The sequence below is a fragment of the Tupaia chinensis genome, unplaced genomic scaffold (assembly GCF_000334495.1).
Source record: "Tupaia chinensis unplaced genomic scaffold, TupChi_1.0 Scaffold000226_1, whole genome shotgun sequence".
In the NCBI taxonomy this organism is placed as follows: domain Eukaryota; kingdom Metazoa; phylum Chordata; class Mammalia; order Scandentia; family Tupaiidae; genus Tupaia; species Tupaia belangeri.
The window spans coordinates 5,397,848-5,420,975 of record NW_006159701.1 but is presented as its reverse complement, the minus strand read 5'-3'; the positions used below and the strand labels follow the sequence as shown (position 1 = coordinate 5,420,975).

The following is a 23,128-nucleotide window of genomic DNA, read 5'->3' as shown; positions in this document are numbered from 1 at the left end:
CTCGGAGGCCACCGGCTCCGTCGAGCGCCGGATCGACAAGTTCGGCTTCATCGTGGGCTCGCAGGGCGCTGAGGGCGCGTGAGTAGCGCTGGGGGTCGGGGCTGGGGGTCAGGCCCGCGCGCGGGAGCCGCGAGGGGGGCCCTGGACGCAGCCAGAGCTGCCTTCAACCGACATGTCCCCTCCCGACCGGGGACAGCAGACCCCTTCTCTGCCGCCCCACCCCCTTTCCTCCTTCCCCTGCAGACCCGCCCCTCGCCCACAATCCTACTTCCAACCTGGGGGACAGGCAGGCCCACGTCTCCCTCCCCCACGACCTCCCCCGACTGGCTGACCCGCCCCCAGGAAGGACCGAACGTGCACTCCTCCAAACTGGGGGGCCGAACGACAGGCACCTCTCCCAAACCCATGCTGCCACCCTGGCCTTAGGGCTGATTGCCTTTGCCACCCCCTCAGAGGATCACAGATGGCTTCACCACCCCCTCAAGCAGATATTCGCCATCTCTACTCCCCCCCCCCACAGGCCCACAGCCGCCCTGAATCACCACCCCACCTCCCACCCCTGGAGACCTTAGGCAGACTTCAGAAGGACTGATGGCACTGCCCCCACCCCTTCCCAGGACAGGCTGACACCGACCTCAAGACGCCGACCTCAGGATGGACTGACATTGGTCAGCTGCCTGACAGTCCCTTCCTGAAACAGACAGTCCCTTTCTCTCCGGGAAGGGTCAGAGTGTTCCCTCCTCCCTTAAAGACAGCTTTCTCCACTGTCACTGGCAACAGGTGGGCAGACACTCCCCCCTCCCAGTACCTACAGCGTGACAGCGCCCCACCTCCAGGACAGCACAGGAGCCTGCCAGGCAGACTTCATGTGCACTATGAGGACGTGCATCTCCTCCCAAATACAGGTCTGGGGGGTGGGATTGGCCAGGAGGCAGCAAGGGCACACCCAGGCACACCCAACTGGCAGGCGGAGAACTCTGAGGTAGTGGAGCAGCACCCTCCCTCCAAGCTGGGTAGCCACGCTCTGCCCCACAGAATTCCCCTAGGCCCAGTCCTCAGGGAGATCATGTGTACAGGTTGGTGGTCCCCTTAGAAAAGATCGACTCCAGACCCCATTCCCAACCTTTCATGTCACATGAGACCGCTGTGCACAGAACAGCAAGCTTCCCTCCTGATGTGCCTCCCATTCAACTGAGACAGCCCCTTACAATCACCAGTGGATGCCCAGCCATGATCCTACTCGAAAGAGAATCCTGCCTGCCTTCTCTGACCAGTCATGACTGCCCGACTTCCCCAACTGCTCTCATGGCTTATGGAAGTGCCTTGACTATCTAAGAAACCTACGCCACATAAGCAGCCCCATGAAGGTCACTTCCTGGATTTTCCCCAGCCCCAAAGCCTCTTACTCACCAGACCTCCTCCTTTGGAGAAATCTATACCCCTCCCCTAAGGAAAGGTCCCTCCTCCCCACTGGATCTATCTCTTCCAGCCCCACCCCACTTGCTCCCAGCAGGCTAAGCTTAGTCCTGTCCAGAACTCAAAGAGCACCCCTCATTCTTATCCCTCATCCTGATTTGATGCCTTGTCACAGTTCCCCAGGGGAACTGTGGGCCCACAGGGGATGTAGGGTGTGTTTTTGAATTGGAAAAAGTCACTAGGGATCAATGCCCAGGGAGGGGTGGGATCTTGAGAGCTGGGAAGGGAGTTCCCAGTTGCATTTGTGGGGTCTTGGAAGGAACAGCTCAGATTTGTTGGTGAATTCTAGGGCATGAGAATTCCTGCTCCAGGCTTATCAGGAAGTTAACCAGATCTTAGGGTACAGAGCAGTGTGCTATAGTGGGAAAAGGCCAGACTTAGACTTGCTGACTGTGTGACCTTGGGCAAGATCCTGAATCTCTGAGTCTGTTTACTCACTGTAAAGGGCAACAACACCTACTTCCAACATTATTGTAGATTTAAATGAGATCAAGTATGTGAAAGTCCCTAAGCACAGTGCCTGGCACAAGTAGTGACCCAGAAAATATTCATTTCTTTTCCTTTCCTTCTAAGGGTTTGAGAAATGAGAAAAATGAGGGCAAACCTCTGGTATTTGTGGGCAGAGAGAAGCCCCAGTGGGAGTACCTCCCTTTGGCTGTAGGCCTCGACCAGGCAGCCAGACATCTGTCTTCCCCACCCTCCAACCACAAACCCGGGTTGTAGCTGTGCAGACTCCCTCTATATACTGATGTCTGTAGGGCTGGAGCTGAGGTGGGATCCCAGGTCCTCTGCTCTCTCCATGCCTCACTTTCTTGAGCCTGTCAGGTCAACCTAAATTTGCTAATATCTGAAGGCTTGGATGTTCTCTGTGTAGTTTACAGTGTGGTTCCAAAAAAGCCAAAAGTAAGTCCCTGTTCAGGCCAAAAGAGGGGAAGTTATAGGAGGTTTCAGGGTGACCGCCCTGAACCCAGTCTCGTGGTCGAGGGCTAGGAATCCATGTGCCATCCCAGAGAAGTGAAACATTAGCACTGATGCGTGGAGATGGTGGGGACTCTGGCTCCAGATTAAAGGTTCATTTCAGTCACTCGGGGCCAAAGGTTGTCTCAAGACAATCAGTTTAGGTAGTTACTAGGAGCAGGGGTGGGAAAGGGAAAGAAAATGGGTTAGAAGCTACCTGGCTCAGGTGGCTTTCAGATACCTGGCATGGAAAAATCATAAAGTCATAGACTGTTTGAGCTGGAAGAGTTCTTAAGAGATTGACCCTTATCTATACAGAGGAGGAAACTGAAGTCCAGAGGAGAGAATAACTTGCTTCAGATCACATAGCTTATTAGTGGCACTTGAACCCACCTGGGACAGTTTCTATGCCTTTACCATCCATAAATATGACCCGTGGCCCCAGCAGGAAGTCAACAGAACAGATAGAAGCCTGCCTGTCCTCACTTTCCCTGACTTAGCTCAGCACTTTTGACTCTCTTTGCAGTGTAGGAAGCTACGAGGGATGGCCCAGAAGAATAAGAGTGTGCTGTCATTACCAGTTCAATAGACTGATCAGCTTCAGGGCTGGGTCCAGACTTACTCACCTTTTCCTCCTCAGGCCTACAGTGGAGTAAATGCTCAATATTTATTTTTCGAATGATTTACTGATAGACATTCCAAACCAGAAAGCAGAAAGTGACCTTAGAGATGGCTTTCATCATACACATGGGTTAACTGAGGTCTGAGAGAGGTGTTTAAGTCTCTCCTCTTCAGTTCATTAGGAGTAATTGGGAATTGGATCCAAAATTCTTCATTCCCAGCTCTGGGCCTTACTACTTCTTCCCTTGTCTGTCTTTTGGGCCTACACTGCAGGGGACCTTTGGTGGGACCCGGGTGGTCTCTGCCTGCCCTTGAGATTAGTCAGAGAGAAGTAAGAAAGCAACAGCTAGCAAACGACCTATGGGGTAGTGCAGGCACAGACAGGGTGCTGCCAGCATTAGTTCTGGTTTGACTGGAGATTGAGCTGGGCATTGAAGAAAGAAAGGGAGGGGCAGGAGTGAAGTTACTCTTCCTATTACTTTGGGGTAGGAAGAACAGACTCATTTGGTGTCCCTTCTGCAGCCTAGAGGAAATAGTGAGGAAAGAAAGAAGGATACAAGTTGTAAATGGATCTCCTGGCCCAAGGGAAGTAGCCTGGAGGGTGAATCTGTCACCTTTCTCTCCGGTTTCCACGTGATTGTCAGGACTGGTCTCCTGAAGCTAGAGCTTCCCACCCAGCTTCTGTCTGCTCAGTCTGCAGGCCAGATGGGGTGAGGAGCTAAGGTCTCTGGGATTCCATGGGCGTTGGCTTCCTGTTAGAGGATCAAGGGATCTGATCTGGGCCCAGGGAGAAACATCTGGAACATCAGTATTGCCTTCCTCAGTTCCCCTGTTCTCTGGGCCCTTCACTTCTAGCTAACTATGGCAGTCCTACAACTTTGGAAGTCATAGAACTGGCTTTAATTGGCATCTCTGTAGTTAGGTCTGTGCCAGTTTTTGCTGGGGTGGGGCCAGGACCCTCCTGGCAGGCCAGAGCCTGCCTCCTTGCCTTCCCACCAGTTTCTCTATAGTTTGTAAGCTCAGAGCATCCACTCTTCTTAAGCTGTTACAGGTCCCAGGAGAGCATGGATCTGGCAATGGAGGGATCCCTGGGTGGCCCATCTGGAAGAAGGCAGCTGTATATGTGGGGCCTTGTGCTGGGACTCTAGACCACAGGCCCTCCTCCCATTTTTCTCTTCTCTTTCTCTCATCTCAACCTCAAAGGAAAATCCAGTCCGGTAGCCATGTGGGTGTTCTAAGGCCTTAGACAAGACCTGACTTGGTAAAGAAGGGACTGGCACACCAGCTGCTGTCCTGGGAAGGTGCCTGTGTGTCCGCCTGCTAGGAAACCCTATGCTGTGGGAAAGAGATAAGGCGGCAGGGCCTGCTTGATGTTTTGTCCTCTCAGCATCTGGGTTTGAAATAGGACCTCCAGAGGGGCAGTGAGGCCTGGCTCTGGTCCAGCCACCCTGTCTGTTTACACTGACGCGAGGGAAAGAAGGTGCTCTGTGCTCTCTCGTCACATGAGCTCCAGAGTCTTGTCTGTCTGTATGACCTTGGATGTGCTGCTTCATGTCTCAGTGATTCTCATCTGTGAAATGGTTATGATAATACTGTCTGCAGTGTTGTGAAGTTTAAATGAACCAATAATTGAAAAGAGCCTGGCACAGATTAGGTACTCAGTGAATATTCTTTGCCTTCTTAAAGATTAGAATGACTAGTGGTCCTGTCTTTTCATTTACTACTGGCTGTGATGGTGTGTCAGTGAGGCCCAGCCCCTGAGGGCAGCAGGGAATCTTACTTGCCCTGAGAGGGGTGGTTACCCACATTCTGTAGATGAACACACCAAAGACCTGAGAAGAACGTGCCTAAAGTTTGCCAGTTGGTAAATGGAAGAACTAGGACTAGAACCTGTTTGTCAATGCTGAATCCAGTGACTAAGACTTGACAAAGAGGTAGCCAGCAGGTTGCCAGGTGCTCGCCAGTCTCTGAGGCTCCCACACCCAGGGCAGGAGTTAGCAGGAACCTCCCTGTCTTGATGTGGAGAGAAGGCAGGTCTCAGTACAGTGAATGAAAGTTCCTGGCCCTCCAAGTAGAATAAAGGCCCAGGGAGGAAGATCCTTGGAGAGGCACTGGAAACATGGCTAGGTCAGGCCTGGCCTAGCCCTCCCATGGGTCAGAGTCCACAGTGCATTGGTCTTGAACTCCAAATGCTGCATAATAGCCATTTGATTTTGATGTCTAGTCTGTGCCTCTTGGAAAAAGGATTTCTTTGTAAGTCGGGGATTATGTTTCTTGCACAAGACAGGAATCTGAAGCTTGGAGAACCCTTGCAGTTAGTTAACAGTGGAGCCTGATCAGAGAGGGATTGCAGGTCTTCCTTCAGCCCAGTTCTCCTCCAGCTGCATGGCACTGCTCATTCTCATCCTACTGTCAAGCTGGTTGAGCCTCCAGGTCCAGGATGCATTGCCCACCAAAGCAGAGCCCGCTGTCACCCTCTGTGGTCAGTACACTGGCTGACCATTTTCCTCTATCTGCAGGAAGCACACTGGGCTGGTGGGGGCTGGGAGTGGCCTCCTTTAGCTGATCAGTCTGCCTCTGGTAGATCTGCTGCTGTCCTAGGCCCAGGGACCTTCCCTGGCAGGGAGAAAGCTGTTCTGGCTGCTCCACTGGCAAATCTATGCTCCTGATGCTTAACCTACCTAGAAGCCCCCTATCTAGGAGTTCGGTGCAACTGCCAACTTTGATTTTCTCTATCACATCTTTCCCTTCACCGTCTCTCCCAACCCTACCCCACCCTACTCCATTCCATGCCCTCTCCAGTTCCTCAGAGGCTGTTGCAGCAGCTTAGCTCTTTGCTCCCCTTCAGGTAGGGAAGTAGGCAGCAGACTTGGCCACAGGAGAGAGCAAGCCATGGCTTCCTTTTGCCAGCTTATCCATCTTAGCAGTGAGTTTGCTTCCCAGTTATCAAGCACCTGCTCAGCCAGAAACCAGTGACTGGAACAAGAGATACAAAACTGAATGAGATGCCCATGTCTTGTTGCTCTCAGGAGGTTCACAAACTGGTTGGAAAATAGAACCACAAACAAATCTTTACAGTGCCAAATGATACCAAATGATAAAGGCTGTAATTGAGGCATGTACTTGTTCTGGGAGGATTTAAGAAGAAACAGCCAGCTCTGCTTACAGAAGCCTGGAAAGAAATGATACTTGAAGGGACAATGAAGAGACTTCCATTGGATGGAAGATGGGATGGGAGAGGACCCATGTGCAAGACTCCCACCCAAGCCAGCTGTTTGTGCCAAGAGCAGAGGTGTCAAAAAACTAGGGAGCAAGAGGATGATGGGAAGCGAGATAGGCTAGGAAAGGAGGCTGGGCAGGCCGAGTCTAGTCTTGGGCATCAGGTCAAGGCCTCCTGTTTTTTATAGTTAGTCTCAGTTTGGTGCGGGGAATGTTGCAACAGGGGATGCAACTGAAAGCAGTGAGGCCTATTGGGGGAGTCAAGGATAGCCTGAAAGGACTGTGGTGAGGCCTGGAAGAAGTTTGGAGCAGGGAGGGTGAAGAGGCCAGTGGATCACTAGGACTGAGTTCATGACTGGCTATGCGGACTGATGGGGAGATGGGAAAGCTTCAGACAACTGTAAGTGGCCTGAGCCTCTCACAGACCCATTCTGGAGCCTTCTAACTTGAGGAAGGCAAGACCGGCGATGGCCTTTCTCTGAGGTGGGCACTGGCTGCTGCTGACAATGTTTTGTTACCACCCTGGGCTCCCCAAGGTGCCTGACATGGTTGGCACACCAGCCCAGGGCACATGAAGGGGCTCTTTGTCTACACCTGCAGCAGAGCGGGTTAGCTGACCTGGTTGTGGGTGGGGGATGGTGAGTGGTACTGAGCTTTGTGATCGCTGCCTGGTAAACATATTGGGTGGCAAAGAAGGCACTGAGAATCAGGCTCCTCTCTGAGGAGAGAAGAGTAAGGCCTGAGGCCCTGGAAAACCTGCCTTAGGATGGTGTGGCAGCTGGGCCTTTGGGCAGAGAATAACCTGAGAGGAGGCAGGTGGCAGGTAAGGGCCTATGTGCCCTTACCTAGCATCTTTATTCTGTTCTTTGGAGCTAGTGCCTACGTTGGTACCGTTGAGAAGGCAAATTCCTCAGCATTTATGGGCACCTTCAGCAGATCTTGGAGATAAGAGATTCTGGCTGGAAATGTGGATTTTGGCTGGTGTGTGGGAAAGGGCTCTGAACCAGGCATAGGGGTGTGGGTGCTGGTAGGAGCTCCACTATTTTTTTCTAAAGAATTATGTATTTAATTTTATTTATTGCTATTATTATTATTATTATTTAATTATTCTATTTAACTTTATTTATTTATTCCAACTTGACTAGAGAAGGACAGAGTGAGAGGGGTGGGGGAGTGAGAAATCAAGCAGCCAGGTCCGGGACTTGAACTGCAGTTGGCCATGTAGGATTCCAGCGACCCCAACTACCATGCCATCTGCTGGCCCCTATTATTATTATTTTAATTTGCTATAGAGCACATGTGCTCACTAGAGAGAGTGAGGGAAAGTGAGAAAGCAAGCTGCCAGGACTTGAACTTGGAACTTCAACAGCGGTCAGCCATGTGGGAGTCCAGCGCCTTTAACCACCATGCTACCTGCTGGCCCTGCAGCTCCACTGTTCATCTGTGAGGTTTGTGACTTAGATGTGTCCCCTGACCTGGACATGGGGCTGATGCTTCCCGTTTTTCATCCTGCACTATGTGCAGCTCTGTGCTTGGGTCAGCCTACAGACCTGGTCCTGTCCTCCTAGGACTTACAGCCTAGCAGGGAAGTCAGGCATTAAACAAGTAGTTGCAGGTGTGGCTGTGGACAAAGGCTTGCAAGGATCAAAGAATTAGGATTAGGAGCATGGCGTAAACAGACTGCTGAACAGGGATCTGGAGTCCTGAGACCTGGGCCTCATTGAGCTGCTCAGTAGCTGAGTGACCTTGAGAATGTTGCTTAGTCTGAGTAAACCTCAGTTTCCCTCACATATAAAAGAAGGCAAGGTGTTTTTTTTTTTTTTTCAATGTTCTTATTTAACTTTATTTATTTGTTTATTTTAGAGTGATAGAGTGAGAGAGAGGGAGAGAGAAAGAGAGAAAGTGAGAAAACAAGCCACTAGGTACAGGACTCAAACCGTGGTCGGCCATGTGGGAGTCCAGTGCCCTTAACCACCACACCACCTGCCGGCCCCCAACAAGGCAGTTTTAATGGGATGGTGTCGAAGAGCTCTTCTGCTCTAACATTCTGAGACTGACCTTGGAATGTGTGAAAAGTGCTTCGAGAAGTTTTTTATGTGGTACTACACAAGTACAAGAGGCCCCCCCAGCCTATCCCGTGGAAGCCAGTACATCTGGCATTCTCTGTTCCTCTAGAGAGAAGACCTCTCTTTGTGTGCAGGATCAGTGGGCCTCATGTCTTTGGGGTTGTAATCAAATCAAAAGATGCTTTGATTCCTCTAGCTCTTTATTCTGCAAAGTGCTTTCATTTCCATTGCCATGATCCCTTATAGGAACAATGGAAAATTGGTAGGGTATGTATTTTTTTTGTTTTAATAATTTAACTTTATTTATTTTAATTTGACCAGAAATGGGGGGGAGAGAGAGAGAGAGAAACTGAGGAAGCAAGCCGCTGGGTCCAGGATTCGAACCGTAGTCAGCCATGTGGGAATCCAGCACCCCTAACCACCATGCCACCTGCAGGCCCCCTCTTTTTTTTTTTTTTAACCCACTTTCTAGACAAGGAAACCACAGCTGAGTGAGTGATGGAACTGGACCTGGAACCCAGGACTTCTCCTTCCCAATTTTCCATCTTACTAAAAAGCTGACAACCATCCTGTGGTCTCTCTTCTTCTCTATCCTAACCTTAGGACTTTAGCACAGCCCTGTGCATCTGCACTTCCCCTAACAGCTACTTGGGTTATGTTGCTGGGTTGTTTTGATGAATGGTACAAACTGCCCAGGTCTCCCCACACACAGCCCCTCCCATGTACCCCAAGACAAAGCAGGAGCAACTGGCTTGTGAGGGATCTAGGAGGGAGCGTAAGTGTGGAGGGAGACTCCTTAGCGCACTCTGGGCCCTGGGTGTTATGTCAGAAGCGGTCCTTCCCAGGCAGCCACTTTCAGGGGATGCTGCTGATTTCCATGCCCTCCCTGAGAGTCCTAGCTCTGTCACTTTGTGGGCACGTGATCTTTCTGAATCTGTGAATGGGCCAATGGTGGCAGTGGGAGAGGAGGGCAAGGATTAAGAGAGATGGTGTTGATAAAGCACACTGCATTTTGTCTGCTACAAAGTAAGGACTCCATGGAACATGGTGGTTCTCACAATTTGGGTGTGAATTACTCTCTGAGATTTCAGTTCCGGCTTTTGGCATAATGGTGAGGAAGCAAGGTAGCCTGGGCATAGAGAACTGACTTCCCACACGTGCAATCCCTGCCTACCCCAAGACCTGCAGGCTGAAGCAGGAGCCAGTCCTACTCAGCTTGTACTCGAGCTTCTTGGCCGGTCAGGACAGATTGGGAATCCCCCCAACAGTTCCTCCTTGAGTCATTTGGAGCAGAGCCCTCACACACCCTTGACTCTGAGGCCCTGATCTTTCCTCCTTGCCGTGTAAAGATAAAGCAGAAGTGAGAACTGAGATGGACCTCCTGAAAGATTGAGCTTGAGGCATGTAACCACAGGGCTGCCTGGGACCTCTGCCCACCTGGATAATGGCACTCACTTGGGGAGGAGTCTGAGTTTACTTCATAATTACCCTACCCTCCTCTGTGTTCCTGGTAGACTTTCATCCTGGGCTTCCTGTCCTGCCTCTGCGTGAACCCCTCCATCCTCCTGGCATAGTCATGGTAACACCATTTCACAAAGGAACCTATATGGTGGACAAGGATCTTACCTGCACCACCTCGTTTAATTCCATGTTATCTATTTGTCATTGCGATCCTCATTTTACAATGGCAGAGACCAAGTTCCAGAGGTAAAGTACTTTGTCAAGCACAGGGCTTGTAGCTCTGGGTTCCAGGCTCTCCTGGGAGCAAGGCTGTATGCAGCCAGACTAGGGGACAACACTTAGTACTGGGGCTGACTGCAAGGCCTGTGGTCACCTCCCAGTTCTGTCGCCTGCCTGCCATGGTCCTTGGCTAGTTACTGGCCTGCTGAAGACCCGAGCTTCCTCATCTACAGAAAGTGTTGATAATTAGAAGGCCCATCTCATGAGCTTGTTGTCAGGATTAAATAAAATAATTTAAGTGCTCAGCAGTGTCTGGTACACAGCAATTGCCTGGTAAATGTGCTAACAGACATTCGGTTAAGTTAATTGAATATTAGAATTGTAATTATAAAAGCTATTGTGAAACAGATCTGTGCTCAGCCTCATGCTAGACCTCAAGGAAGATCTAGAGCTAGTTTCCAGGCCAGAGAGAAGTACCCTTTATCAAGCTCTTATCGTGTTTCACCCACATGACATCAAGGTAGAGGAAGGACAGTGTTCTCATCTCACTGCTGAGAACACTGAAACTCAGAGCACCCGAGCTCATGGATCGTCCACACGTGTTTATTGTACACCAGCTAGGAACCAGGCACTGTTCCAGGCCCACAGCCCTGCAGAGAAGGAGACCTACAGAGTCACTGCCCTCCAGGAGTGCACCTTTGCCGTGGAAGTCATACCTGCTCCACTGGACTGCTCACATTCCCCAGACAAGCCCACACTTACTAACCTGCACTTACACATACTAGGCCTTTCCCCTTTCTCAGCCTGGCCACTTCCTGTCACCCTTCAAACCCCAGTTTGAAAATCAGCTCCTTTTAAAGTTTTCTCTAAATACCCCCGGCCTCACTCTGGGGACTTTTTGCAGTCTCCCAGCACGTTTACAGGCTTCTGTGACAGCACTTGGTCTGTGTGTGCTGGTTATTTACCCACCCGTCTGTCTCCTCTGCTGCCTGACCTCCTCAAGGGCAGCGACTGCATTTTATTCATCGTTGTAGATTCAGGGACTGGAATATAGGCTCTAGAGCGATGTGTATGGAATGTAATGAGGCACTGATTGTGTTTTCTCTGCAGTTGTTAGGAAAAGCTTTGTAGTGATGAGAGGGAATTCTGAATGAGGCCTCTAAAGATGAGTGAGACCAAGTTAGAGTGGTGTGGTGGGAGGCTGTGGGAGGGCAGCTCAGGGAGGGGTACCTAGAGATAGGACTAGGGGAGAAGAGAAGGGTGACCTGGGGAATGTGTCAGGAGAGCCCGAGAGCCAGGGGCGAGGTTTCTCTTCCACAAAGGGGACAGCAGGGAGCTGTGAAGGGGGCTGGGCAGAAGAGAGATCTTAGATGTATAAATAGTGAGTCAGACTAAGTTGGTTAGGATCTATCAATACGATCTAACAATTGGGCAGGTTAGGTGAGAGGGCCGTACATGAGTTGGGCTGGTCCCTGGGTGGTCCCTGGGTGCTGGCAGTGAGATCATCATTTGAGGACCCAGTCACCAGCAGAGAATTTCAAGCACCAATCTAACTGGTAGGCAGTAGGATTTGGGGTGGGATGTTTTCTGTTGCGAATAGTCTTCATACCTTTCTGCAGTTGTCAGGGAGAGCTGCATTGGGGGATTCTGCTGTTGTCTGCACTCTTCTCTAGCTGAGTGGGCTAGAGGAAGGGGGATGCCTTGATTTTTGGACCTGGCAAGGCTGGTACCTAAAGAAACCATTTCTTCTGGCTCGCATCGAGCAGGGTGGAGCTGAGCAGAGTGGAGAGCTGGGCAGAGGCCCAGGGCACCAAGGCCAGTGAAGGGTGGAGAGAACCTGTTTACCATTGTGCACTGACCCAGGGCTGGAAAGAGCAGAGCCAGGGAATTCCTCATGGGAAAGAGAGGCAGGCCCAGAGCTAACTTGTCCTGAGAGTGAGGGAGAGTGAAGCAAACCCGATTCCTTCACCCAGCTCCAAGGCAGGAGTGGCTGGGCCAGGCTGCAGGAGGGAGTGTCAGACTGCTGCAGACCATCTTCCTCTTCCACACTGACTCACAGCGTGGCCTTGGGCAGATCACTTACCTGCTCAGCTGGCTGCAAGCTTCTAAGACTGTCTAGGGAGGGGCGGACTCACTAAGTGATCCCATGGGCTTCCCAGCCCTAACAGTTGACCATTGGCACACCACTAACTTAACTCTGTCCTGCACTCTGGTTTCCCATCATGACTTCTTATGGAACTGGCCTGAAAGCTATTTATACTTTCAGTCATTACCACCTTTCAGAGTGGGAACTCTAGAGGTTGTTACCCAGCATGCAAAGTAGGTCAGCCTTCTTGTTTATCCTCACTTCTCTTTTGAGCTCTGGGTGGGAGAGAGCTCTCGCAACTTTACTTCTCTGGATTGTGATTGGCCACACTTTCTCTGTACATCCACTCTCTGCTTTCCAAGTTTGGTGGGACTTCTCTGGCTGCCTCCCTTCCGTCTTGGAGACCCAAATGTGAGAGGCCACTTTCATGTCATTTACTTCTGCCCTTTTCATTACAGAGGGTGGTGAAGAAGAGGGAACGGAACATGTCAGAAATCAAATAGTTCAGTGCCCAGTGGCAGCCTCCAAATCCAGTCTGTGTAACTGTGGGCAGATTACTCCACCGCTGTGAATCTTAATGTTCTTCTCTATTAAATGGAGATAATAAAGCTACTTCCTTGGGGAATTGTGTGCCTGTGTAGCACTTGGCAGAGCTGGCGTGCAGCCAGTGCTTGGACCGATCGGCTCTTGTTGCCTCATGTCGTCTACACTGCTGCTCTTGGAGGAGGTGCTTTTCCTCCATGTTGTAGATGGAGAACCGGAAGTGAGAGGGTGGAGCTACCTACCCAGTTTCACACAGCTGTGAAGTGGTAGAGCTGGAATCAGAAGCCGGGAGTTATAGTTTGTGTGTCACTGAGCAAATTACGTAATCTCTTAGGGCCTCGATTGCTTCATAGGTAAGATGGGGATAATCCTGCCCTCCCTGCCACAGAGGGCTAATGTATAGAGGCCAGTCAGATGAGAAAAGGGATGTGAAAGTGCTAGGTAAATGCAAATGCCACTCACATAGTCGCTTCTATTTTCTGGCCACCCACCAGGCCGGCCCTTGTACATACTCATTTCTCATTGCAGCCCTATAAAATATGAGGTGTGCATTATAGTCCCACTTGAAGAAGTTGAGCATTAGGAAGTCAAGAGTTTTGCTCACGATGTTCTAGCTGGTTGCTGGAGGAACTAGAATAGCTACCCAGACCCTAAGGTCACCACTCTGTTTATTCTTCCCTAACACCCCACCTGGCTCCCTGATGGGTGAGATGAGGAAGATAGTCCTGTGGTCTGTGACCTCAGGCGTTCTGAGAATAAACTGGTTCAGAGAATGAGGCTTGGAGGAGGGGATTAGACCAGTTCCTTGGGATCAAGGTTCATCTTCCACCACAAAATAAAGGGGTCTGGGCCACAACGCCATCGCTGTTGAGTTTGCTACATGGGAGGGGCTGAGACATGCTTGAGCAGGGGGCAGATGTCTAGAAGGACAAGGGGTAAGGGAACCCAGCCTTAGTCTTGGTAGCCTTGGGAACTGATCTTGTCCCTCTGAGCTTTTGGAAGCTTCTAGCCTCTGGGTTTCAGGAGAAGGCTGGGAAACTGGGAGCCTGCAAAAAATGTGGTCGGAGGAGAGTCACTGCTGCCTTGGACCACAGCATGGCATAGCATAGCTAAGCCTAGCTCAGCCTGGGAACCGGACAGGGTGCGTGATCAGGCACCGTTGTCTCCTCGGAGCCTCTCTTCCTCAGAAGACGGCTGCTGGCAGAGGGTTACCCTGGCTTACCTTCTCCAGCTGAGGTTGTGCTTGGCAAACTGTGCCATCTGATATATTGTCTCCCTGAGCATTGCTGGGTATGGGCAGGCCCCTCCTTGGACAGTTGAACACTGGATGAGGAGAGGAAGAAGTTGTTAGACTGTCCCTAGGGCCTTGGGGGCCAGAGATCGAGCCACACAGCAGCATCTGGAGAAGGGCCTCATTTCCCCACAGCCTTCCCAGGGGAGTCAGAAGCAGCACACAAGTCACTGGAGTGGAGGGAAAGCCCTGGCTCAGCCACTTACTAGCTTTGTGACTTCACCCAAATCATACAGCTTGTCTGACTGGGTAAGTCTTTCATGGGCCAAATGGAAATAGTAATTAGTGTATGAGGGCTCCACCTCACTGGGCTATTAGGAGGACAAATCAAATTAGTAGGCAAAACTGGCTGGTAGCCCTGAATGGCGTGCAGACGAAAGTAATGATGTCATGGGGAAAACCAGGCATCTGTTGGGCACCTGAGTGTGTGGTGGGTGTTACAGAAATTGTTCAAGACCTGGTCCTGTTAGGGAGGGGTAGTGCCCAGCAATAAAAGCAAGTTGCAATGAAGGGCTTGTTTCAGGCGGTGGTGGATGCTGCTGCTGCTGCTTTTTTTTTTATATATATATATTTCCTTCCATGAGAGAGAGAACCCCAATAAGGTCTTGATGCTATGACCCACTCCCAACCTCAGCCAGACCCAGATTGTGAGTACGTGAGTGCTCAGAGTACTCAGGGAAGTCCCCAGACATGAACCTGGAAACCTCCCATGTGGGCTAGCCTTGCAGAGGTTGCCTTTTACCTCTGTGAACATCCAGACTTCCTGGCTTGACTCATTCATGAGTTGGTGCTAAAATTAATTTTAGAGGATTGTGAAAAACATTAAAAAGAGGGAAAGAATGAAAGAGAAAGAGGAGAAAAAAGAAAATTGAACTGAAAATCTCAGAGTGCATTAGTAGATTTAAGAGCTACTTGCTTCATAAAACATATTTTGGTTTTGTTTCTGTATGTGTGTAGGTTATGTGTGTAGGTGTGTGTGTGTGTGTGTGTACGTATAAAATGTGTTCCTTATGTGGTTCTCAGTTTTAAAAGTGTGAGAGATGGTGTTCTAAGTCAGGGTGAAGGTCTTCAAGTTGGAGAGTTGGTAAGGTTTGGGCAGGTGGGTAGGCAGGGCATGTAGGAACAAAGGTAGTGCAGGGATGAGAGCATGGGCTGTGGAAATAGGCAGGCCTAGGTTTGAATCTTAGCTCTGCCATTTATAGCTTCATAGTTGTTTTTGTTTTTGTTTTTGTTTTTGGCAGTATATGTGCATACTCAGTAGATAGACAGAGAGTGAACACACACCTGAATGGGATGTAGTTAGCATAATCCCCTTTCCGCCAGTCTGTCAGGATTTAGGGCATCCATGTACCTGGCATGTTTTTTAAGACACTGGGGCCAGGAATCAAACCAAGGTCAGCCATGTGGGATCTGACTATCTGTCCTTCTTTCTTTCTTTTTAAGGATTTTGCCACAGAGCACATGTGCTTACCAGGGAGAACAGAGAAAGGAAAGTGAGAAATCACCCTCCAGGGGGAATGACCACACCACAGTCTCTTCTTTATTCTTTGTTCATCTCACGATTTTGTGCACACATGCCCATGCGCCCAGTATAATCTTTAAGCTACTAGGCCCAGGACTCAAACTGTGGCTGGCCATGTGGGAATCCAGCGTGTTAACCACCATGCCACTGCTGGCCCAAGATCTGCCTTTCTATACACAGTGCTTAACCACTGCACTTCAGGGCCAGCACTGTAGCTACATAGTTTTTTTTTTTTTTTTTTGGGGGGGTTTTTTTTTTTTTTGGAGAGGTTTTTGCTATAGGATGCGTGCAGTCGCCGGAAAGACAGAGATAGACAGAGAGACAGAAAGCAAGAAATCACTCCCCAGGGGGAATGGCCACGCTGCAATCCCTTCTCCTCCATTCTCCTCTCGGGATCTTAGGCACTCACACATACACACCCAGCATGAATTTAAGCCACCAGGTTGGGGACTCGAACCACAGTTGACTATGTGGAAGTCCAGTGACATAGCCATTATGCTAACTGCTGGTCTCACTACATAGTCTTAAGCAAGGCACTTAACCTTAGTAAGTCTTGAACTCTACTATAAAAGGAGGAGAATGATATTATGGTAGGATTATTATAAAATGTACATGTGATAAATGTATGTAAAGCATTGAGAAAGTGATTGATAGATATTAAGCGGTATGCAAATGTAATTACTATTGCTGATGTTATTATTGTTATAATTTGTAATGTTCTATTGGGCCCTGAGGGTAATATGATTTGAAAAGGAGAGAAGAACGGGCATTCCAGGTAGGGAATGGGTGGGTGACAAGGTACCAGTGTATGTATGACTGGTATGAGAGGGGTCTAAGAATTGTGAAGCCTCAGAGGGGGCGTTATGATACAGATAGAAGGTAGCAGGAAAGGTTTGGCATAACACGGGGGTGAAAGTTTTGGTAGCAGAAACTAGGGCTGGCCCCATAGCCTAGTGGTTAAGTGAGCTGGAGCTTACATGGCCAACTTCGTACTTTTAGTCCTGCACCTGGCAGCTTGAAAAACACGCCAGGTATGCATGTGTGTGCTTGCCCAAATTCCTAAAAGGAGGAAGAAATGGAGGAGGAGGGCTTGCGGCCCAATCATACCCCATTGGAGGGTGCTTTCTTCCTCTCCTTTTTCTGTCTCTCTGTGTCTCTCAGACAAGTACATATACCCTCTGCCTCTGGCAAACTAAAAATCATACAAACATACAAACAAAAGAAACAAAAACCAAAAACAAAAGAAAAGAAAACACTGTCCTACAATCGGTGGCTTCACCAGGAGGTAATGAGACCTGTCCCTGAAAGAGTCACAGCAAAGGCTGAACCTGTGAGAGACTGTTCTTATTAAGCTCTTTTGGTTGCAGACTCTCTCAGGCCACCTTAAGGAAAGGAAAGGAAAGAGGGACTTTCTAGAAGGTGAGTAAGTCCCTCAGATCTGAGGCATCCCCCAGGAGCCATTTGGTCCCTATATTAGGTTAACTTCTCTCTCACTTCATCTGCTCCTGCCCTCCCTTGGCTGTCAGAGGAAAGCTACCTTAGGACCTTAGAGCTTGTCATACTATTTACAGGGATCCTCCTCCTGACCCCAGCTTCATCTCAAAGCTCCTCCCTGGGCATACTTTGAGTGTCAGTTCACAATACAAGCCTGTCCAAGCATTTAGGAAAACAGGCTCATGGAGGGGAGGAGACTTACTTTTTGTAGAAGGGATTCCTATATCAGACAGCAGTCAGATTGGATGCCTTCTAAGACCCAGACTGATTCAACTGAAGGATACTTGAACCTTCTGATTTTTAAAAAAAATGGGAGCATGGGACCAGCAGAGGGCATAATGGTTATGTTGCTGGACTCCCACATAGTCAACCATCGTTTGAGTCCTGGACCTAGCAGCTTGAAACTCATACCTGGCGTGTGTGTGTGCATGCCCAAAATCCAGAGAGGACAATGGAGGAGAAGGGATTGCAGTGTGGCCATCCCCCCAAGGGTGATTTCTAGCTTCTGTCTCTCTGGTGAGTGCACATGCCCTATAGGAAAAATCTCTCTCTAAAAAAAGGGGGGAGCACATCCTACAATAAAGAAATGTCTACCGCCAGTGAGAGCACGTGGTGTGCTGGGACAGCCAGACCTTCGGTGTTTTCTTCTCACTGTCCCCACATAGGTTAAACGCCTCTGTTTCTGGAGGGAAGCTATCCAAATGATCGTATTTCCTCAATATTTTCCTAATTTAAGGTAAAAAAAAAAAAGTCTGTCCATTGACATATGCATTTAAAGTAGTAATGAGTTCGTTTTTTGTTTTGTTTCTGAGCAGACCTTGCCAAATCAATGGTATGTAACTTAAAATCAGTGGGTCTTCGTATCCAGGAAATACGGTCGTTTGTTTTGTACCTTAATGAAATTCCGGTTTGAGGTTAAACGTTAGACTTTAAAACTGCCAAAGTTGTTATCTGGCATCAGTAAAAAGAGCCCTCAACTTAATATGCTTTTCTGTGTATCTGCAGTTGGAAGCGTGGGTACCTGTGAGGCCCTGCAGTCAGATTTAATCAACAAAGCCAGACCCGAGGATTGGGGTGTCAAATGGGCACATATTTAAAAACATGGGAATTCTTTGGAAACTGGTGATCTGGGGTGAAAGCCTAGTCCTCTTTGAGCCTCAGTTTCCTCATCTGTGCAGTGAGAGGATTGAATCAAATATTATCTACATCCAGAACTGCCAGAACTTCCTGTTGACTCAGTGTGGGCAGTCTCATTTAGTCAACTAGCAGGCTTCTCCCTGGCTTGTTGCATAAGCGAGCGTGTTGCAGGCAGTGAAAGGCCTCATGGCCTGGCAAGTGTAGGTCTTTGGTTTTGGCTTCCTGCGTGTTTGGGGGTTGCCTGGAGAAACATGTCCCTTGGTAAATGTCCCAGGTTTTCTCATATGAGGGAAAGGGAGTGTCCTTTGTGCCCTAGTTTTGCCACTAGGTGGTGAGAGGGGCAACAGTTAAGAAGAGTGTCAGTGTATTGAGGGGAGAGAATTTGCTCCCCAGCAGCAGCCCTTCCTCAGCTGTTCAGTTCCAGCTGCGCACTGCCTGGACAGTTCCGTAGTCAAAGCACACTGGGGAGGAGGACCTGCCCTTTTGTGTCTTGGAGGCCTCAGCTCAGCCAGCGCCCCTCCCTCTGCTCTTCCAACCAGTAAAAGTCATAGCAGCACATTTCCTTCCGGCAGAGAGAGAACCAGAGACCCGAGGCTAGGGCCAAGCCCCAGCGCACCATGTCCTGTTCTGGAGGGCCTCCTCCAGCTGCCTTGAGCACCTCTGGCCCCGTGCTCCTTGCTGGGAGGTCAGGCAGGACTGAGTGCTGGCTCTGAACGAGGATCTGACTTGGATTTGTGCCTGTTTTTTTTTCCACTGGTTTGCTTTAAATTCTGAACGAGATGCCCTCCCTGGGTATCTTACCTCTTTGAGCCTCTGTTTCCTCATCCATCATACTTTCACTTTGTTAATAATGTTGAGTACTTTTTTTGTTGAATTCTCCCCCTCTGCAGACACACAGAAAACACAAAAAGAAATGTAAAGGATCTGTTGGCCTCCACTAAAATTATTTTAAGAAAAGACTGTCTCTCTGGTGAGTGCACATGCCCTATAGGTGTGTGTGTGTGTGTGTCTGTGTGTGTGTGTGTGTGTGTGTGGAGCATATGTAGAACACCCGGCCTGCAGGTGTTAGCCTCCTTTTCCTCTTTGCCCCTCAGATTGAAGTGAACTCATGAGTTCCCTGGGACCCACTCCTTGGAGGAAGCCCAGCCCACCTCTGCCTGCTTTGGGAAGGTCTCAGTGCTGAGGTGTTTTCCCCATAATCAGTTGACCAGGTCAACTCCACGGGGGTTGGGACTTTGTGCTCGTCACAGGACTGCATCCCCACAACCTGCCCAGAGGCACTTGCCCTAGAATAGTGCCAGCATGGTTGTGATAGCCACTCACAATGTCGATGTTAGATAAACACAAAGGTGGTGTTTGGTGGGGCTTTGAAATATGCGTAGGATTTTAATAGGTGGAGACCACTTGGGGAACATTCCAGCAACGGGACTGGCATGAGTGAAGGTTGAGAGGTGGGAAAGGGCCACCGCATAATTGGGGAAACTCTGAGTAACTAGTTTGGCTTGAGTGGAGAGGGCAAGCATGCTATTTCTGTACTTGTTTGACTAGTTTTTGTGTCCAACTCTGCACCTCACACACAGGCCCTCTGAAGAGGATTATTTACCATGCAGACCTAGGACAGAAATGCTTTGCTTCTTTTCTTTCTTTCTTTCTGCCAGAGGGTGCACACATTGGTCAGAGAGAGAAAGAGAGAGGGAGGGAGGGAGAGAGAGGCACCCTCCCCCCCACCCCAATGTGGTTATACTGCAATCCCTTCTCTATTTCTCCATCTTCGGATTTGGGACGTGCTCACACATGTATACACCCAGCATGTTTTTCAAGCTGTCGGGGTCAGGATTTGAACCATAGTCAGCCATGTAGGATCCAGCTCCCTTAACCACTAGGCCACAGGGCTAACCCAAGAATGCTTTGTTTTGGTATATAATGCAGACTCTCAGTTTCTACCCCAGAGAGGCATGGTGACCCTGGCTAATGGAAGAGTAGGCCCTCTAACACATTGTCTCTCTGGCCTATGCCTCCCTTAACCACTAGGCCATGAAGCCGACTCAAGAATGCTTTGCCCCTTGACACATTGAGGGAATAAGCACTTGAACCCAGTGTCTCTCTGGCCTAGGCCTCCCAGGGAGGTGGACAGCCTTTCCTTTCATCACAGTGCATTTATGAATAAGGAATTGCGAAGGGAATGGCAAGGATAGAGGGCAGGGGGAATGGAGGTCCAATCAGGCTGGCGGCTGGGGCCAAAGCCAGGGCCTTTGCTTCTCTTGGCACATCTGATGGGCCCTGCCCTCTGCTCCACAGGCTAGAGGAAGTCCCCCTGGAGGTGCTGAGGCAGAGGGAGTCCAAGTGGCTGGACATGCTCAACAACTGGGACAAATGGATGGCCAAGAAGCACAAAAAGGTGAGAGGCCTGGCCTTGGGCTGGAAGTTGGCAGCCTGGGGAGGAGGAAGTAGAGGAAGGAGCTTCATCAGCTTAGGAAAGCAGGGACTTTTCCAGCTGCCAGTATTCTTAGGTGTCTTCCATCTGCCAAATGCAGAACAGAAGTTGGCTGGAGGGCAGGTTGAAATTTGGGGCCTCAAGGACCCAAGTGAAGGTTGGGCCCTCATAGATGCCTTTAGACCCATGCAGAACTTTGTCCTGGAGTTAACTTTAAAACCACTCTTAGCCAATAGCTTTCCTCTTGCCCTCCTGGGAGGGGGGCCTTAGGGCTGTTTATCACCTATCTGGGAGGACTTTATAGTACTAATAGCTAACTGCAGGGACTGTGCAGCGTGCTGTGCGCTTGACTCAGATAATCCCTGCACTGCCCTGGTGAGGTCAGTAGTAGTGGTATCTCCATTTCGTGGATGGCCCGCAGAATCAGGATTTGAACCCAGGCAGTATAATTTTAGCACCTGCCCTCTTAACCACCACAGTAAGGAGCTGCCTTCATCCTCTAGATTAATTCGATTTCTTCCCTCTCGCTTCCTTGCCAAAGTAAAAGGAAAGAAAAGTAACCTCACAGTTTGAGAGTAGTCTTATAAAAATAAAAACACCCTGTTTTGGTCAAGCCAACTTTTGGCACTAGCTCTGTCATCCCACGTGACCCTCCATGCCCACCACTCTTCAGAGTGTGCCGATGTCCTTGGCCGCCCTTGGCAAGGCCTAATTTACTCTCCTGCCTGGAGGAGGCCTGCCTGGAGCTTTACAGCTGGAGTCACTCGGCACAAGTTCCCAGTCCACAGAGTGAGTCCCACTGCCCCCCATTGTCAGCTGACACGCTGGGCTAGTCCAGCTGGCTGCAAGGCCTATAGAAAGCTCAGGACTGAAAGTCAGGTACAGGCTGGGACCACCCTGCTCCCTTTCCCTCCATGCCTGTGGCTAACGTGTGACTCTGGGCAAGCCATTTGACCCTCTCAGCCTGTTTCCTTGATCAAGTGGGAGTCAAAATTCTATTGTGAGGCTTCCACAAGGCAGTGGCTGTAAGTGCTTCATAGGCTGTAAAACCCTGTGCCCTGGAAAGAGAGGCTCATCCAGACCTGGGCCATTTAATGTAGGCTTTGGGGGCACTCATTTTATTTTTTTTTGCTTATTAGAAAGTCTCTATTTTTCTAAGGCAGTTATTTCCCAGTCGCTTCCTGCCTGACTTGGTCTGTTTCCCTGATTTGCCCACTGTCCACCAACCGATTCTCAGCCTCTTACCCTGGGCTGTAGCTTGCACTCCAGCTGCCTGTGGTAGAGACTGGAGATCAGTCTCTGCAACAGGGACTGTGGCTCTGGCCTTGCCCCAGCCTCCTTTGTAAGTGGGGGTTCCAGAGGGGAGCCTTGGCAAGCTCCTTTCAGCAGATCAGCCCACAGCATTTCCTCTTCTCTGCTTCGCTGGCACTGTGGTTAGAGCTCCAGGACTGCCCCTGCCTAGCAGAGGCCTCCACAGAGTGCTTTACCCGCCCTAGCCAGAGGCCCTAACCCACTACAGGGTGTCCCCTCTGTCACCTTGGCTGTAATTACACTGGGCCCTGTCCTGGGAGTTTTTTCTGCCCGGCTGTGGTGGCCTGCTCAGGAAGAACGATACCTGTTTCAGGAAATGGGCTCAAACCCAACACTTCTGGGCTTATCCACAGACCTGCTGGGAGGGTGCCTTCCTTCCCTTCTCCCAGCTGTGTCCAGGTCAGAATGCTGGGCCTGCAGGGAGGCAGGGCTGTGGCTGGAATGTTGTCTTCTGTGTAGGGCCGTCCCTTTCCAGACCTCAGCAAGCCAGGGTGTGGCCTCACTTGGCTGTCATCAGAGACCTGCCCCCCCTTCGCCTCAGCAGACGGAGTAACTGCTTTCTGCTAGTGCTTTCTCATGCTTTCTCCTTACAGCTGCCCACCATCCTGAAGCAGGCTGGGTAAGAGACGGCCATCCTCAGCACAAAGGTGCTGAGGACACGAAGCCAGAGTGGATTGGCTATACTCCTGCTCTGACGTGCAGTGAGGACAGAGCCTCTCTGGGAACCTTAGTGGACTGAAAGTGTGCCAGGGAGCAGAGGCTAGGGGGTTGTAGTGATGTGGGTTGGGAGGCTGCCTTGTGCCAAGCTTGGCCCTGCAGGGAGCTTAAAGGGCCTATGGCTCTGGGCTCTGCTATGTCCCTTGACCAAAGCCTGCTGGTTTCCCTAAGGAGCCTCTTATCCCATGCAGCAGGAAGCCATTCCCAGAGTCTAGGGCAGTTCCCTTCCTCTCCCCCTTTTCAGGCAGGCCTAAAAGCTCCACTGGTCCCAGTGGCTCCTGGGACCAGCCACTGCTGTTCTTTCTGCCCTCAACCTGTCTCCTGTCTGCCTGTCTCCTTCCTGGTTCTTGACTTCTGACCCTTGGAAAGTTTTCTCCTGTTCACACTGGTTATCCGGAAGGCCAGGCCTCTGTGCTGCCTCTGAGACCTTCTCCTGGGATGTACGAGGGGGTTTCCAGGTGAAGGATGTTCGGTGGAGCCCAGGCCCTGGCGCTCCTGTGTCAGGCATCCCCCTGGCATGGAGGGTGGGAAGAAGCCATGCCTGCTGAAACCACTAGTGTCCGGCCCCGGGCTG

General features: G+C 50.3%; 1 protein-coding gene across 1 annotated transcript in view; it reads left to right on the top strand.

The window, feature by feature from the left end:
* The first annotated feature begins 6 nt into the window (after nucleotides 1-6).
* The window catches only part of TBC1D10A (TBC1 domain family member 10A), a 33,085-nt gene continuing 9,963 nt past the window's right edge, over nucleotides 7-23,128 (top strand). Inside the window, exons 1-2 of the mRNA XM_014587633.2 lie at nucleotides 7-78; nucleotides 20,391-20,490. Coding sequence (XP_014443119.1) covers nucleotides 20,446-20,490 — 45 coding nt within the window. The 5' untranslated portion in view covers nucleotides 7-78; nucleotides 20,391-20,445. The remainder of the gene's footprint in view (nucleotides 79-20,390; nucleotides 20,491-23,128) is intronic.